This window comes from Sapajus apella, unplaced genomic scaffold (assembly GCF_009761245.1).
Source record: "Sapajus apella isolate SASKATOON/1434 unplaced genomic scaffold, GSC_monkey_1.0 scaffold22, whole genome shotgun sequence".
In the NCBI taxonomy this organism is placed as follows: Eukaryota; Metazoa; Chordata; class Mammalia; order Primates; family Cebidae; genus Sapajus; species Sapajus apella.
Window position 1 is genome coordinate 16,007,790 of NW_022436962.1, and position 17,753 is coordinate 16,025,542.

The 17,753-nt window shown below is 45.5% G+C and overlaps 1 protein-coding gene across 3 annotated transcripts in view; it reads left to right on the plus strand.

Annotated features, from left to right (window-relative positions):
• VASH2 (vasohibin 2) overlaps window positions 1–14,455 on the plus strand; it is a 40,806-nt gene extending 26,351 nt beyond the window's left edge. For 2 of the 3 annotated variants that reach the window (XM_032289196.1, XM_032289194.1), the window contains one exon: window positions 12,583–14,455. In XM_032289196.1, coding sequence (XP_032145087.1) covers window positions 12,583–12,655 — 73 coding nt within the window. In that variant the 3' untranslated portion in view covers window positions 12,656–14,455. The remainder of the gene's footprint in view (window positions 1–12,582) is intronic. The other variant, XM_032289195.1, reaches the window with a different exon arrangement.
• Window positions 14,456–17,753: the final 3,298 nt, after the last annotated feature.

The following is a 17,753-nucleotide window of genomic DNA, read 5'->3' on the forward strand; positions in this document are numbered from 1 at the left end:
CTTTCTTTCTTTCTTTCTTTCTTTCTTTCTTTCTTTCTTTCTTTCTTCTTTCTTTTCTTTCCTCTTTCTTTCTTCGAGATGGAGTCTCTCGCACTGTCACCCAGGCTAGAGTGCAATGGCACGATCTCGGCTCACTACAACCTCTGCCTCCCAGGTTCAGGCGACTCTCCTGCCTCAGCTTCCCGAGTAGCTGGGATTACAGGTGTATGCCACCATGCCTGTGCCCAGCTAATTTTTTTGTATTTTTAGTAGAGATGGAGTTTCATCATGTTGGGCAGGCTGGTCTCGAACTCCTGACCTCATGATCTGCCTGCCTCAGCCTGCTAAAGTGCTGGGATTACAGGCATGAGCTGCCACAGCCGGCCTGCAGCAAATCTGATTTCTGACTCCAACTCTGCCATGAACCAGCTGTGGCTTTGGGCAAGCTGCTTCTCTGTGCCTCACCTGTGTAAGGGGACAGGAGACTTAGAGCTGACTAATCTAGTAGTTTGTAAACTGTATAGAGTCCCCTGCAGCTTTTGTCTTTCTAGAATTGGAAGATACCAGAGTGTCTTTGGACACAAAGAGAAAATAACCAGGAGAAAGGAATGAATGATCAAGAACAAAGGGATTAATGGAGCAAGGTTTATGAGCAGCTGGGGTCAGATAGGATGGAAGGCTACAGAGAGGGCTTAGAAGGTGGTGGGTGGGGGAGAGGGTAGGAGCAAAGGAAGTGGGGACATTAGGGAGAGCTTGACATACATGAGGAGGTAGAAACTGAAGGACTGTACCTTAAGTGGCCTTTATCTTGCCAGTGAAGAAAGGGCTCAGCTGAGGACAGATGGGTCTTCCAGTCCTGTTCTCAACTCTGAGAACACCAGCGTCACCTGGAGGGTCTGTTGACACAGATTGCTGGGCCCCTTTACCAGAGCTTCTGATTCAGCAGATGTGGGATGGAGCCTGAGAACCCGCATTTCTAATGATGCTGATCCTGCCGGTCCGGGGATCACACTTTGATATCCACCATTTGCTTCAGTGGCAGGCCTTCACCTGGGTTTGATGAATCAGAATGGGAAATCTGAGTTGGCGGTTGACCCTAAAAAATAACAGTCACTACCTGAAGGTACAGGGTCTGCTGAGAAGGTCAGATAAAACTATTGGGTGTGATTTAGGGGCTCAGCCTTGTTCAGTGTCGCCTGGACCTCTGGATAATGAGGTTATGGAGACGAAGTTAGGGGGTCTGACCCTGGGCTGGCTCCCATGTTTGGGCCCCAGTGAAGTCATTCTGGGAGGGGCCCAACTGGTCACTCCCCTGGGGGCCAGACAGGGCCTCTGGTTTTTCATCCCCTAGGCCATGGCCCTACCCTAATCTCTAACTACTTTGTCATGCAGCCAAAGCAGGTGACCATCCCTGCGCCTGCAGAGGACAGCTGTTAGACGGCGTCAGTTGTGAGTGCAAAGCTGTCCCGCTCGCCCCCTACCCCAGTGGCACATCAGAGTGGGCCTGGGAATGGGGCGAAAGACCAGGGGAAGAGAGTGGTCGGTCACTCAAGGTCAGGAAGGAAGACCTGCAGGAAGACGGGAATTCTCTTCCAACACTCTCCTCCCTCCATTCCCCAAAGTCGATCCCAGCCCCAGTGGGGAATGTCCCAGGAGCACAGAGCTCATGGTTCAGTGAAATCAGATACTTTTCAAAAAAGGTGAAGCGGGACTGCGGCTGGCCTCTGAATCCCCTGACCCATGCCTCTGTCCCGCCGCCCTTCCCCCCAGGTAGACATCGATTCCCAAAAGTCCGCCTTCCTAAACTGCTCCCAGTAAGTCAGGGTCTTTGGGGTTTTTTCCCTACAGCTAGGGCCAGGTGGCCTTGGAGCAGGTTGACCATCCCTAGAGCCCAGTTGGCTCGCAGGTGCCCGTGGACAGTTTAGTATAAGCATATCCAGGAAGGCCATGGTTATTCTTGGTGGCAGAAACCCTTGTCACTTCTCTTTCTCCTGTGCTTGGAGGTTGGGAGGGAACTCTAGAGGGCAGATATCTCAGCTGAAGTTTCAGTTGGATTGAGGTGTTCAAGAAGGGAAGAATTCTCTCCCTAATATCTCCAAAGCCTTGACTTCTGAGTTGCAGGGCTGGGGAACGGATCTACCGTGTAGAAGGAGGGGGAAGAGAGGTGCGGAACATGAGAATAAAAGGGGCTGTGAGAGGCAGGGGCCACATGAACTGGAGCACAAGCCTCAGCTTCCCTCTCCAGATTTCAGCTCCCGCCGTTCTGACACACCAGGACCCAGGACAGCGGGTTCCTGGAGGTATGTTTAGAGAGAAGCAGCTCCTCAGCTTCCACCCATGGCCTTTGCCAAGCAGGCTTTTCTCCAGGTAATCTTGCTTTTGGCAAGGAAACGAGAAAGTGACAAATATGGTCTTGACCCAGTCACTCCACAAACTCTGGGAATCCTACGGTGAGATGGCCAGGACTGGGGTTTGGTGACTGTCGCTGTGCTATTCTTTCAGCATTACATAAGGCCATCGCGTCATTTCTAAATGTGTTGGGTGTCATAAGGAAGCTTGGGAGGGACCCAAAGGGAGGAAAATTACCATAACAGGCGAGAGGCCCATCAGCTGTGGGGTCCCAGCCCCTGTCTGCCATGGTTAATTTTAGTGCCACCCTATCCCCATCCACCTCCTCCCTCCAGCTGGAGCGACTTCCAGCTTTGAACTCCTCTCCATTTTTGCACTTGTCTAAATAATCCCTTTCAAAAGGAAGATCAGTGTCACTGGGTTGACAAGAATCAGGTGAGTGGGAGGGCAGGTGAAGATGATTGTGTAGCATCTGCTGAGACCAAGTTTCAAGAGGGAAACCAGGACTCCCCCACTCTTCCACTCACGGGTCCTTTCTCACACTCTGCTCCCCTGGGAGTGTTTAAAGCACCTACTACACTGAATTGTCAAGTTTTTTCCCGTGTGTGTGTGTTTTTTTGTTTTTTTTTTTTTTTTTTAGGTGGAGTCTCACACTGTCTCCTGGGCTGGAGTGCAATGGCACGATCTGGGTTCACTGAACCTCTGCCTCCCAGGTTCAAGCGATTCTCCTGCCTCAGTCTCCCGAGGAGCTGAGACTACAGGCATGTGCCACCACACCCAGCTAATTTTTTTTGTGTATTTTTAGTAGAGACAGGTTTTCAATGTGTTAGCCAGGATGGTCTCAATCTCCTGACCTCGTGATCTGCCGGCCTCAGCCTCCCAAAGTGCTGGGATTACAGGCGTGAGCCACCACACCCGGCCAGCCTGTGGTTCTTAAAGAGAAAGGGAGAGGGAGGTTGAGATTCATGTTTCAAAGGCCATCTGTGAACTTAAACCAACTCCTTCCCAGCCCTGGGCCTCAAAACCCTTGCAGCTCTTCACTGAGGGGTGTCCCAGGGGTTCTCAACTGGGTCAGCTCTGGGAGAGGAGGTTACAAATGTGGTGGGAGGTGGAGGTTTTTGCTTCTCACATCTTGGTAAGTGAGGAAGCTCCCTGTTAGGGCCAGGGACCTGAGATGGCAAATGCCCTCCAAAGCCCAGGACCACCCTGTCCAATAAAGAACTGTCCCACCTCAAATGCCAGCAGCACCCTCACTGGGAAGCGGCAGCACTCTCTGAGGTCCTTTCCATTTCGGACAGTTCATGACTCGGCTTGCTGCCTGTGACGTGGGCCTGGGCAAATTGGAGAGAGCAGATAGTGATTTCCTGCTTTTGCCGCCAGAGTGACCAAGTGGAATATTCTTCTCAATTGGAGACAGTGTTCCTGGGGACCCATGAGAACCTCTTTCTCCCCCCTGTATGGCTGCTTTTTCCCGCTGTCCCTCCTGTTTTCTTTGCTGGTCATCTTTCTTTGCTTCCCCATTTCTTCCTCTTTGATTTCCCTTCATTGTTGATCTCTGTGGCTGTTCATGGCTCCAGTGGACTCTGCCTGCCCTGCTGGACACCCGGAGGGTCCCAGAGGTTAGTAAGCCCTGAAAGCCCATCTCCTTGTGCTGCAGGGCCTCGAGCTGGACAAGGGAATTCCTGCTCCCTTCTGTCAGGAAGGATTACGTACGTCCAGACCTCTGGTTAGGTGAGGGCAGAGGTTGTTTAGTGAAGTCATAGAGAGTAAAGTTGATTCCATGGTCTAATCATATTGACTGGTGCCCAACAGGTAATTCTCCTTAGATCCCAAATGAGAAATAGCCCCAGTGTGAAAAGGAGATTTCCTTAGGGTGGAAAGCAGAGAGAAACAAAGAAAAGAACATGAGGAAGGCTATGGAGGGAAAAGTGAAACCTCCAAGATGGTGAGGGGCCGTTTCTACTCCAATGTCTGCTGGTCAGTTCCCCCAGGGGAATTCCTTTGGCCCAGAGTTCCCAGGCGTGCTTGGAGAAACCAGAATGGAATGATGGGCCTCATCGGAAAAGACCCTCTCAGGCAGAGGGAGCCAGGAGCCTCTGCAAGCTCCCCAGGGTCACACAGGGGCAGACAGGGGCAGGCAGGGTGAGGTTTCCTAGAGCTGAGGGGTTCTTGTCCCAGAAAGGAGAAGTGACATCAGAGGCTGGAAACTGTGCCCTCGAATCTCCAACAGTTGGCCGATGGCCAGGGCCTCCTGCCTGCAGAGGGCTCAAAGGGATGAGCACCGGCTGAAAATTCTCTTCTGGGCCGAATCCATCTTGGCTCAGGCCTCTGTTTACTCAGCAACGTCAGCTGTCTGCCCTGTCAGCTGCCAGCAGCGGTGCCTTCTGCCTTCTGTCCGGGGAGGAAGGAATGTGAGGGAGGAGTCGGACTGGCCTGGAATGAGGGTGACAGGTGTGAATGAACCTGCTCTCGTCCCTGTGTTCATCCAGCTGAGGCCATGCTCTGCCTCTGCGGCCTACCCAGACAGGCCAGCAATCCTAAATCTGGGCCGGATTCCTGCCAGACTCCACAGGAAAGGGGGACCTGGGGTTTTTGCTTAAACTTGTAAATGCTGGACCGAGAGCACCCCTGGCTTAATCTCTTAACATCCGGGATTAAGAGGCTAACGTCAGAGTGGCACCTTTCCCACACATCCCTTCCTAGACTCCCTAGCCCGCAGGCTGTCCTGCCAAGCTGGCCTTTGTGTTTGTGTGTGAGCGTGAGCGCGTGCCAGCATGTGTGCCCAGACATGGTCCTCGGTCACTCGGTTAGAAGTACAGAAGAGAGACTGGGTGCTTCAGGGAACCCGGCGAACTTCCCTTCCACTTCCTATTCCTCTTTGTTTGTTTTTTTTTGAGACCGAGTTTTGCTCTTGTTGCCCAGACTGGAGTGCAATGGTGCGATCTCCGCTCAGCACAGCCTCCGCCACCCGGGTTCAAGCGATTCTCCTGCCTCAGCCTCTGGAGTAGCTGGGATTACAGGCACCCACCACCACGCCCAGCTAATTTTGTATTTTTAGTAGAGACAGGGTTTCTCTCTGTTGGTCAGGCTGGTCTCAAACTCCTAACCTCAGGTGATCCGCCCACCTCTGTCCCCCAAAGTGCTGGGATTACAGGTGTGAGCCACCGCGACTGGCCTTCTATTTCTTTTCTTAAACCTCATTTCTCCCAGATACATTCCTCTGCATGTTCAGCCTTAGGAGATGATGTCTCCACTCCATCACTTTCTGTCCTGAGGCTTCTGAGGCTTCTTGTGGCTACACGGATGGCAGCATTTGGTCAGGCCGAGCTCTTCCTCTGCACCCAGCCTGCCTCAGTGTGAAGGACTTGGTGTGCAGCTGTCAAAGTTGAGGTAGCAATGGCGGAGAGTCGTAGGATTTTTCACAGAATAACTTCTCTATGGAACCACCACCCTGCTCTCCCCAGCCTGCCTCCTGCTTTGAGCAGCCTCTGTCCAGCTGGCTCCTGGGATGCAGACCTGTCATTGGGGTTAGACATAGCCTTGAGGCCAGGCCATCAAGCTTTCACGCTAGTTCACTCTAAGTCCATTGACGTCACAACAGGTGAGGCTGGGACTATCCATCCATGCGGATATCCTTCCTCCTGCAAAGTGAGTCAAAGGGAAGTTTTCTGCCCTTTTTCCACTAAAACAAAATGTTGCCTGAGAACCTTGAAAAAGGAAAATTCTTGCATTTCTTTGCCTTGTTTGGAGGAGGATGGGGGAGGGGGGTTGGAGAAATATATTGTTCCATCTAAAATAATAACCCTGGATCCGATGAGAGGTTCTGGGCAAGTGCAGACCCGGCTGAATCATCATCCTAGTGCTCGTGTTTCTTAAAAATAACCCCCCTTGGAATATTCTAATTATAGCTGGGAGAGCACTTGGAACAGGCCTCTCTTTACACATAATAGCTCACCCAGCTCTGGCCCTGAGATGAGCTGGCAAGGACTGAACAGCATTTCTGGCTGGGCCCCACAGGCAGGTGGCACGCTGTGATAACCTACTTCTGCCCTATGCCAGGCAAGGGAATTGCAGCCACTGCTGCTGGAAAAGAAAAGGGTTTCATCTTCTGGGCAGTTCACCGGGAATCTCAGTTTAGCTTCTTTTCTCCCAGTATTAGCCTTTTCTTCTCCTGGGTTCTGGGTACTTAGTGGGAGGTGGCAGGTGTGGGGATACTGAAGGAGATGACCCAGTCCCTTTCCTTTGGAAGCACTCAAGCTGTTGATGCATTCAGCTTAATGAGTAGGCAGGTTCCCTACATAGCTTTCAGGGGTAAAGCAAACTTGCTCCAATACAAAAGTAAATGTTCTTCCTGCTTGTTAATTCTGAAAATGTTGTCATGGTAACTTGAATCCCTGCCTTAGGACTTTGTCTCTAAAATAAAATATCCCATGATAAAAGTAACAGATGATTCCCTATCAGCCATTTACATGTTAGCGAGAATTTGATTGATAGGTACCTATTCCACAGTGGGATCCATATGTGAATTTCCAGGTTCCCTGCTTTCATATTGTTCACAATCTCTGAGGCAGGCGCAAGGATTGTGAATTGGAAGGATTCTTGAACAGATGTTGTCTTAGTCCATTTTGTGTTGCCGTAACAGAATATCTGACACTGGGTACTTTATAATGAACAGAAATGTGTTGGCCCACGGTTCTGGAGGCTGAGGAACCCAAGATCAAGTGACTGACATCTGCTGAGAGCCTTCTTGTTGCACCGTCCCGTGACAGAAGGGCAAAGAGAGGGAGAGTCAACTAAAGAGAGCAAGCACGAGTGTGCAAAGGGGCCAAACTCATCCCTTTATAAGAAACCCACCCCTGAGAAAACACACTAATCTATTCATGAGGGCGGTGCCAGGATACACACACCTCTCATTAAGCCCTGCCTCCCAACCCCACTGCATCAAGTTTCCAAACCCACGAACTTTGGGGGGACACATTTAAGCCATAGAAAATGTACCAAAGAAAGTGCCAGAGCATACAGAGCAAGTAGTGGATTGTGACGGAGGGAGTCAGAAAATACTTCGTGGGATAAGTGACATTGGGTTGGCCCTCTAAGGATGAAGAGACGGGGTGGGGAGGGCATTCTAGACAGGAGACAGCATAAGCCAAGGTTCAGAGGCAGGAGTGGCCATGGTGTCCTTTCCAGATGCTTGGAAAGATGCTTTGAGGTAGCAGAGGGAGGGGGAAGTTGGCATTGTGGTTAAGGGTGTGGGCTCTAGATTCTGGGGACCAACTCTGGCTCCAGCACTTGCTAACTGTGTGACTTTGCTTTGAGCAAGTTCCCTACCTTTCAGTACTTCCATTTTCTTTTCTATGACATAAACAATACCAGTATCAACTCCATGGGTTATGTTGAAGGGCAGCATATTTAGAGCTTCAGAAGGAGAGGTGTGACTTGGTGTTGAGGAAGACGCCGGGCCAGGAAGGGAGCTAGTATAAGAAAGCTTCGGAAACTGGGATGAGCTAACTGGTAGGTCCTACAAGGACCATCGAACAAGAGTCTCTCATTAAGCACATGCACTGCTTAATTTTCAGACAACAGGAGATCTAAAGAGCTACCATGGCTTAGGTCCCACATAGTTTGCAGGGTTACAGGGAAGAAGATTGACTCTTAGACGTGAGTATGACTCCTGACTTCATTTGGAGTGTGGTCATTCCACCCGAGTTAGAACTTGCTAGGGACATATTCTCCATGCTCCACACAGTAACTGTCCTCAGGTTGGCTTAGCACCCACTGCTAGTGGATCAGGTTTGGCTAAGGTTAGGTGTAAGTTGTAGCTTAAAAAAATTCAATTTTTTCACCCTTTTTTGAAATAGGTCTTGCTTTGTTGCCCAGGCTGGAGTGCGGTAGTGGGATCTCAGCTCACTGCAACCTCCACCTCCTGGGTTCAAGCGATCCTCCCAACTCAGCCTTCCAAGTAGCTGGGACTACAGGCACATGCCACCATGTCTAGCTATTTTTTTTTTTTTTTTTTCCGTAGAGATGGGGTTTCACCATGTTGCCCAACCTGGTTTGAAACTCCTGGGCTCAAGTGATCCTCCCTTCTTAGCTTCCCAAAGTGCTGGGACTACAAGCGTGACCCATTGTGCTCAGCCATGATTCACTTTTATGTAAAAGCAGCTTAACAGAGGTGGAAACGGGCTTCCTGCTGCTCTGCCATCTTAAGAGATCATCATTTTTTTGTTTTTTGAGACAGAATCTCACTCTGTCGCCCAGGCTGGAGTGCAGCGGTGAGATCTTGGCTCACTGCAACCTCCGCCTTTCCAGCGATTCTTCTGCCTCAGCCTCCCGAGTAGCTGGGACTACAGGAATGTACCACCACACCCAACTATTTTTTTGTATTTTTAGTAGAGACAAGGTTTCGCCATGTTGGTCAGGCTGGTCCTGAACTCCTGACCTCAAACGATCTGCCTGCCTCAGCCTCCCAAAGTGCTGGGATGACAGGCGTGAGCCACTGTGTCCAGCCCTACAGACCCTCTTGAGGTCCCCACTCCAGCCGTCACTTCCATGTTTCCATCAGCAGGAAGAACAAGGGAAAGAAAAAGATGAAGGGCACATGCCAGTTGTCTTTTGAAGAGCTGTCCTGCTAACTGTCACACCGCAATTTAAATTTAAATTTAAATTTAAATCTCACTGGCTACAACTTAGTCAGAGGCCATGCCTGGGTACAGGGTGGCTGGAAGATGTACTTTGTATTCAATGCAGCTATGCACCTGGCTAAAAATCGGGATGGGAGAGGGGTGTTTACTAAAGAAGGAACGAGTGGATGTTGAGGGGCAATTAATAGACCCTGCCACACACAGATCGTTAGATACATCAGTTACGAAAATCATCTAATACAAATGTAGTTTATATTTGGATAAGAAATATATGCCTACCTAGTTACAAAAGCAGAAAGGCAGTGTGGAAATCATATTTTACTAGCTCTAAGAAATGACCCGCATTCCCAGGCATCAGAGAGGTATAAAAAAAAAGACCCGAATTTAATCTTTTTCTAAACAAAGGAGTGCATATAGATACTGCAGGCTTATCCTTTTGCCTTTTCCTGCAGGCAAGTTGAATTTTTAATTGCTGAATTTTCTAAAAGTGAGGCACACTGTGAAGTGATTTACCTTTCTAACCACATTTGCATCAGGCTGATGCTAATTTATGGGGAGTCTACTTGAGAGAGAAAGTCTCAAATTAGCTATTTGTAAAGATGACAGCACCTCAGGCAAGGAGAGGCAATGGGGGCTTCACTTCAGGCTTTAGGAGAGATCCAGCTGCATACGGACTCTCTAAACCTGACTTGTGTGTAAGAACCCTGGTTCTCTCCACATTAGTGGGCTGAGGGCTAGGGTACGAATAGAATTTTAAGTTTGAATCCCCAAGCAAATGTGTGTTCCTTTTGCTATCAACCCAAGAATGATCCTCATAGTGTCCTCTGGGGGCCACTCCTCCAGGCCTGTAGCAGTGGCTTTGTTTAAGAGAACAGCTCATCTCTGGGGCCTGCAGAGACTGGAGGACACCATCCCCTGACGGCTGGAAGCCTTGAGCTCTGAAACAATGAGCCAGAGTCTACACACAGAAGTGCTGGGATTTCTACTGGCAGTTGGCAGTGTTAATTAGCATCATGTGTGTGTCCCAGGCGCCGTGGGAAGAGACACAAAGAAATAAGAGGGATAATTCCTGACTGATAATGGTCAAGCTGAGAAATAAGGCCCATGCAACAGAGAAATAAGGTTACAAGTTATTTATGTAGTGCCTAGTCAGGGACGATTTCTTGAGTAGTTAAGCAGTCAGGTTTCAGAGGGGATGATCAGACTGTTGATGACTGTTCCTTCCCATTTCAGACAGAGAGAGAGAGAGAGAGAGAGAGAGAGAGGAAGAGAGAAGGGGTAGCGGAATTGGTGGCAGAGATTAATGCCATTCACTGAGCTGTGCTTTAGACACAAGATAGCTGTTGATTTCTAGTTCTATCAACATTGAATGAGTTGGACCACTTTTATGCCAGGGAAAAACCGTTAGCTGTTAGGAAATCTTTTAAGGGCATAAACTAAGAAAGCTTCTGACAAGAATATTTTCATTTGGTCTATTTTTTTTTGAGACAGTCTTGCTCTGTAGCCCAGGCTGGAGTGCAGTGGCGCAATCTTGGCTCACCGCAACCTCCACCTGCCAGGTTCAAGCGATTCTCCTGCCTCAGCTGGGACTACAGGCGTGTACCACCACGCCCAGCTAATTTTTTGTATTTTTAGTATTGATGGGGTTTCACCATGCTGGCCAGGCTGGTCTTGAACATCTGGCCTCAAGTTGATCCAGCCTCAGCCTCCCAAAGTGCTGGGATTACAGGCATGAGCCACTGCACCCAGCCTGGCCTTTTTTAAATTTAAATTTTTATTTTTTAAGAACAAGTTTTAGCTGGGCGCGGTGGCTCATGCCTGTAATCCCAGCACTTTGGGAGGCCGAGGCGGGTGGATCACTTGAGGTCAGGAGTTTGAGACCAGCCTGACCAACATAGTGAAACCCCGTGTCTACTAAAAATACAAAATTAGTTGGGTATGCCTGTAATCCCAGCCACTCGGGAGGTTGAGGCAGGAGAATCGCTTGAATCTGGGAGGCAGAGGTTGCAGTGAGTAGAGATTGCACCACTACACTCCAGCCTGGGCAACAAAAGCGAAACTCCAACTCAAAAAAATAAAAACAAGGTTCATATATAACCTGTCTTTGATTTTCTTGCAAAAATGGATGTGAAACTTTTGAATTAGAGCTCACAACCCATATTGAACATCCTAAACTTGATTCATGATCTCAGTGTTCTCTTATCAAAGGTGAGGAGGCTCATTAAGAAATGGAAAAGTTAGGCCACTTCTTAATGGCCTGTAATCCATGCGGTGGCTTATGCCTGTAATCCCAGCACTTTAGAAGGCTGAGGCGGGCAGACTGAGGTCAGGAGTTCAAGACCAGCCTGGCCAACATGCTGAAATCTTTTTTTTTTTTTTTTTTTGAGACAGAGTTTCACTCTTGTTACCCAGGCTGGAGTGCAATGGTGCGATCTCGGCTCACCGCAACCTCCGCCTCCTAGGTTCAGGCAATTCTCCTGCCTCAGCCTCCTGAGTAGCTGGGATTACAGGCACGTGCCACCATGCCCAGCTAATTTTTTGTAGTTTTAGTAGAGACGGGTTTTCACCATGTTGACCAGGATGGTCTCGATCTCTTGACCTCGTGATCCACCCACCTCGGCCTCCCAAAGTGCTGGGATTACAGGCGTGAGCCACCACGCCCGGCCTGAAATCTTATCTCTACTAAAAATATAAAAATTAGCCAGGCGTGGTGTCAGGTACCTGTAATCTAAGCTACTCAGAAGGCTAAGGCAGGATAATTGCTTAAACTCTGGAGGCAGAGGTTGCAGTGAGCTGAGATCATGCCACTGCACTCCAGCCTGGGTGACAGAGTGAGACTCCATCTCAAAAAAAAAAAAAAAAGGAAAAGTTGTAAGATAAATTGTGAGATCGTTTAGGCATAGTTGTATATTGGAAGTCATTTAGGATGTGTCTTTATTGAAGACAGATGATGTGCTACCAAATGTTTTTATTCCCAGCTTAAGGTACTTTCTCAGATGACTTTATATAATTGCTTAGTTTCAGCTTTATGTTGGAAATGACTTTAGCACGTTTTTAGGGAAGAGATGATTTGCCACTGAGTGATTTTCCACACTGACATGCTTTTTCAGATGAATACTAAGATTCACCTTGATTTTATACATTCAAGCCTAGAACATTAACCCTCTCCCTGGGAGCCCGAGTCACCTTTGATTCCTGTGCTTCCTCCAGGGCACAAACACTGGGAAGCCAGTGTTTCAAGGAGAATTTGACTCAGATCGTTGGCTCTACTATAGTGTATGCGACTTTTAGACCCTTGCAAGGTTCAAGGGTATTGGGTTTCAAGAGTTACAGTGTGACCAAATTCAGGCTTAAAGCTGCAAAAGCTCATTCAACACCCTGAAAACTTTACTGAACGCTACACTGAAAGTCTGTTAAAATGTTCCTTAAAACCTTTAAAGGTGGACTTGAGAACAAGAAGTAGAGGTGAGAGCTACGGCTGGCAGGGTGGGGGAATGGGAGGACGGGACCGATATGAGAAGTGTTAGTAAAAACGAGTAGAGGCCCTTGAAAGTGCTCAATTACCTTTCTTTGTCCTATCCCCTCTCCACCATATTTCTGTCTTTACTCTTAGGCCTGCACTGCCTGAAAAGAAGGTGGCTGATCTGAGCACTCTGAATGAAGTAGGCTATCAAATCCGAATTTAGCCAAGCCATACTGGCCAGCAAGAGGGTTTCGGTGGTGCTTCTCTCCGCACTTTACCCAGCATCTTCAGGAGGAACTGCAACTATTTATTAAGAACTTATGAATTTTATTTTTAAGGATTCGCCTGGAAATAGAATCTGAGTGGGTGGTAGCCATTAGCTTTAAAAAATTTACTAAGAGGCACCATGACAAGGCTGAAGTAATAAACCCCACTGGGGTTGGACTGTGTCCCTCACTCAAGATCTTAAGGATAACAACCATAACTGTCGTTTTATATTTTTCCATTTACCTACTTTCTTTTACTTGCTTTGAACATTATGCCTCGCCGATAGTAAACGTTCATGAAATAATCTCTTGAACTTTTGGTATAGTAAGGTGGCTCAAACAGTATCACTGTCTTTTTCAGCAATAACAGAAAGCAAAAATGGGTGGGTTTTTTTAAGCAGTTAATATTACCTCAGCATTTTGACATCAGATATGCAAACTTAACGGTGGTTTTTGTTTTTTTATATTCTATTTGTATTCTTTCCCCAGCATTTCCCATGGGGATCTCCACAAGCTTGGAGTATTTCCTGGTGTACACACATGATGAGATTTAAGGTGTTATATGCAAGTGTTTTACTAAAAAGCACTGAAATTCTTCTGGCAATACAAGAACCATTTTCAGGATCTTGGAGTTACTTCCTCCTTAATCTTTTTTAAGGCATTCACTGATGTTTTTGTTTTTTTAAAACGAAACAAAAATATCACATTGAGAAGCTAGTCTATGTTCTGTCACTAACATTTAAGCTTTGCAGAATCTAGCAAAAAGCACAAGAGGTCATGCACTATTACACAAATTTAGCAGTACTGGATTACCTCTGACAGTAACACACTCAGGCAAAGAGACCAGGAGTGATCAGCAGGTCTTCAGAACCAAATAACCTTTCTGTTCACATTTCATCTGATTTTTAACTGAGGCAGGCTTTGATTCTCCTGAAGGACACAAAGAATCAAACTAAGGGAGGGCTCAATGTTGTTAAAGATGTGTTCTGATGTCTTATATTAAGACCAAATGTGACATGATGTGATGATCTTCCAGTACCTTGCTTTTAGGTACCATTTCATGATATTTTAGGAACAAATATTGGAAAATATAATGAATTAGAAAAGCAGAACTTTTTGTTTTAATGGAAAAGTCTTCCGGTCTAGTGTTACACCTTATAGTGTGATTCAGTCCCTAAGCACAGAATGAATGTCTGGCCTGCATATGGTAGTTACAGTGTAACCTCTGGCTGCAGACCACACAGGACAGCCCTAACAGCATAGTCTTGTATGGTATAAATATCAAGAGTACAGCTTCAATTTCATTTGCTTTATCTTAGCAATAATGCCAACTCATGAGACCAAATTGCCGACTTAAGTGAAGTCTGGGAGTCAACAAATGTTTTTTCAGTCTCAGTGCATCTCCTCTGGCTTTGACTGAAGGTATTTATAAGAAGGGAGTTAAAAAAAAATCTGCTTATTGAGATTCTTTACCAATTCTTTACAAGATTTCTGGAGATTACATGGAAAACAAAAGGACTTCATCCTTCAGCTATGTGCACAAGAGCTTACTTCACCCTAAAAATCAATATTATTAATGAAAAGTACTGTTTTCTTAAAAAAAGAAGTCTAATGTCCTTTAGATGAACAAGACCAACTATACATCTCCATTTGATTAAAATGCAGCACAGGCTGGGCGCCGTGGCTCACGCCTGTAATCCCAGCACTTTGGGAGGCCAAGGTTGACGGATCATGAGGTCAAGAGATCGAGACCATCCTGGCCATGGTGAAACCCCGTCTCTACTAAAAATACAAAAATTAGCTGGGCGTGGTGGCACATGCCTGTAGTCCCAGCTACTTGGGAGGCTGAGGCGGAAGAATCGCTTGAACCCAGGAGGCGGAGTTTGCAGTGAGCCGAGACTGAGCCACTGCACTCCAGCCTGGCGACAGATCAAGACCCCATCTCAAAAAAAAAAAAAAAAAAAATGCAGCACAGGGTTAAAAATTCTCAGTTTAATCTCTTCAAGAACAGTATTATCAGAGTTTAAAATCCGTTTATCTTCACACAGCAAACCCATTTGCGGGCTTCTTGGCCAGATGTATTCAGATGTTTGAAATAGTCAGTGAATCATTTTATTCTAAAACAATACTGCTTTAGCCATGTACCTTCTGTTTATCAATCTGAAATTTGATTACATCTAATAAGTAGAACTCTTATAACACTGAAACCGTTCTAAAAGTTGGAATTTATTTTTACCAAGTATTAAGTACTGTTACATCTAAAATACAGAATGTCAAATGGTTGCATGGCTTGTTTCCCACAAGCAGGAAAATAACAGGAATATAAACTCTGTAATATGCTGATATAGAAGCCTTAAAATTGCCAATGGGATTGATGGTTCAATTGGTAAGCTAATTTCTTCCACATCCACTCCTTGATTTTCAGACCAATTTTCCCAAAGCAAGTTTTAGTCACACAAACATGAAAGTACATTTAAAATGTTCTTAGTTGTCATTCTACTTTTATTGCCTATGGAATATGTTAATTTCTAAAAAAATATGGGAAAGGCACCAAACCCCTAAATTCTAGTGCAATAATTAAGGGGGAAAAAAACCCAACATGTTTTATGCACCCCATCCCAAAGCTGATTTTAAGACTGGCTAGAATTCAAAATATAAAACTGTGAAGTGATTTGAAATCATTTTTAAAAAGTTATTACTGCAGGTGAAATTTTATGTTTAGGCCACCCTGGCAATACATGCAAAGTTTAAATGAATGACAGAAATCTTGATTTTAGACTATATGTTGTGCTGTTTTGAGTACACTTTATTTCAGAAAGTGATATTTAGTATTTTCTATACACTCTGAAATCATGAGCATTTCACTTTTTCTAAGTCAATTATTTCATAAGGATTTTATTAATAAATATTGGTAAATAGAACTTTGGAAATCTTAATTCAGAATTCTTACTATACCTGAGGCTTTTGTAAGCTATAGTTTTATGTACAACCCTGTACAGTTTTTTTGACATACAATTCAGAACTTTGTTTATCTCTTGGACTTTGTTCTGGCCAATACATTTTTTTTTAAATCTTTAAAAAGAACTGTGATTGTTTTAGTGGGTATTTTTCTAAGTAAATGAAAACTTGTATAATGGTATTTTAGAGAATGCCAGATAACTGCATGCTTCAAGTTAATGTTTTTCTCATCACTTGTATGTTTCTAACACAGCATGGGACTTGAATAAAACCATCTTGGAAACTTAAGGATTGTTTTGCTTCTAAATATGTAAGATGGTGTGAGTTTTTTGGTCCTCTGATTACTTATTCTAGTGAACCTATTTATGATTCTTTCACCCTTCTTTCACAATCCACAGGCTCTATATTAAAACTCCTCTATTACTCTATTTTGACACATCTTAATTCACTTATCTTTTAGCATCACTAAGTAAAAATGGCTGAAAATGGCAATGAAACAGTTTAGTACAGGCAACAGAACAGCCTATACAGCTCAGTATACCTACCACAAAACCTTCAGGCACAGAAGTAGCAGTATAATGATTTATTACATAACTTACAGGTACAAAGTGCAAGTGACTTGACACCTCTGTTTCCCCAATCCTTTGAACTCTCTGGATCACTAACTTTCCTTAGGAAAGCAAATGGTTAAATGCAGACAGTAGCTAAATTCCAAATAAAGACAAGATTCCAAACATGCATATTATTTTGATAGCAAAAGGTACAGTAAAACCAAAATTTCATTACTCCACAGTTTGCCTTTCCATTTAAAACTTGAATAGTTGGCTGGGCGCGGTGGCTCATGCCTGTAATCCCAGCACTTTGGGAGGCCCGGGCAGGCAGATCACCAGGTCAAGAGATCGAGACCATCCTGGCCAACATGGTGAAACCCTGTCTCTACTAAAAAATACAGAAATTAGCCGGGCATGGTGGCATGCCCTATAGTCCCAGCTGCTCGGGAGGCTGAGGCAGAAGAATTGCTTGAACCCGGGAGGCGGAGGTTGCAATGCGCCAAGATCGCTCCACTGCACTCCAGCCTGGCAACAGAGCGAGACTCCGTCTCAAAAAAAAAAAAAAAAAAAAAATTGGATAGCATAACACTTGAGTCGGAGAGATTTGGTTTCAGGAGTTAACCAGATTTAATTCTTTTGGCAGGTAAGTACAGGCTCTGGCAGAGTTAGCAACTATTCTGGTCAACAATAGTAAAGACAAATGGATAATTATTTTTAGTGGAGATTTAAAAACCCGTGAGAAGTTCACATTGACTTTTTGGCCTCCAGTCCACAAAATAATACTTCATTTGATAAGCTAAAGTAGAGAGCAATTTTATGGATTAACCTCTATCAAGGTGAAGCACATGAAAATTGGGCCTCAAGTCACAATATTTAATCAGGATATAAAAAATTAAATTTTCACAGAGGTTTTCAGGGATACTCATTTGTTAACAGTGGCCCATTATAATAATGCTATTTGTTAATAAATTCACACAACACAAAGCAGTAATTAACTAATGAATTTTCATTTTTTTCCCCAATACTAAAAAGGGGTAATTATACTATCACTGTAATTTAATAATATGTGTATCTGCTAATTAGGGCATATAATATTCTGCAAACTATTACTATAAAATGTGGAAGAATCCTGGAACTATAGTTAATACTGTAATTAAAAACATCCTAAAGGCCAGGTGTGGTGGCTCACGCCTGTAATCCCACCACTTTGGGAGACTGACACAGGTGGATCAATTGAGGTCAGGATTTCACGACCAGCCTGCCCAACACAGCGAAACCCCATCTCTACTAAAATGCAAAAATTAGCTGGGTGTGATGGTGCACACCTGTAACCCCAGCTACTTGGGAGGCTGAGGCAGGAGAACTGCTTGAACCCAGGAGGAGGAGGTTGCAGTGAGCCAAGATCGAACCACTGCACTCCAGCCTGGGTGATGGAGTGAGACTCCATCTAAAAAATAAAAAAATAACCCCCCCTGAAAAGTGAGAAATTAAATATTTAAACATTCAACTACAGTTTTTACTAGGCAAATCTTATAAGCCACAGGCC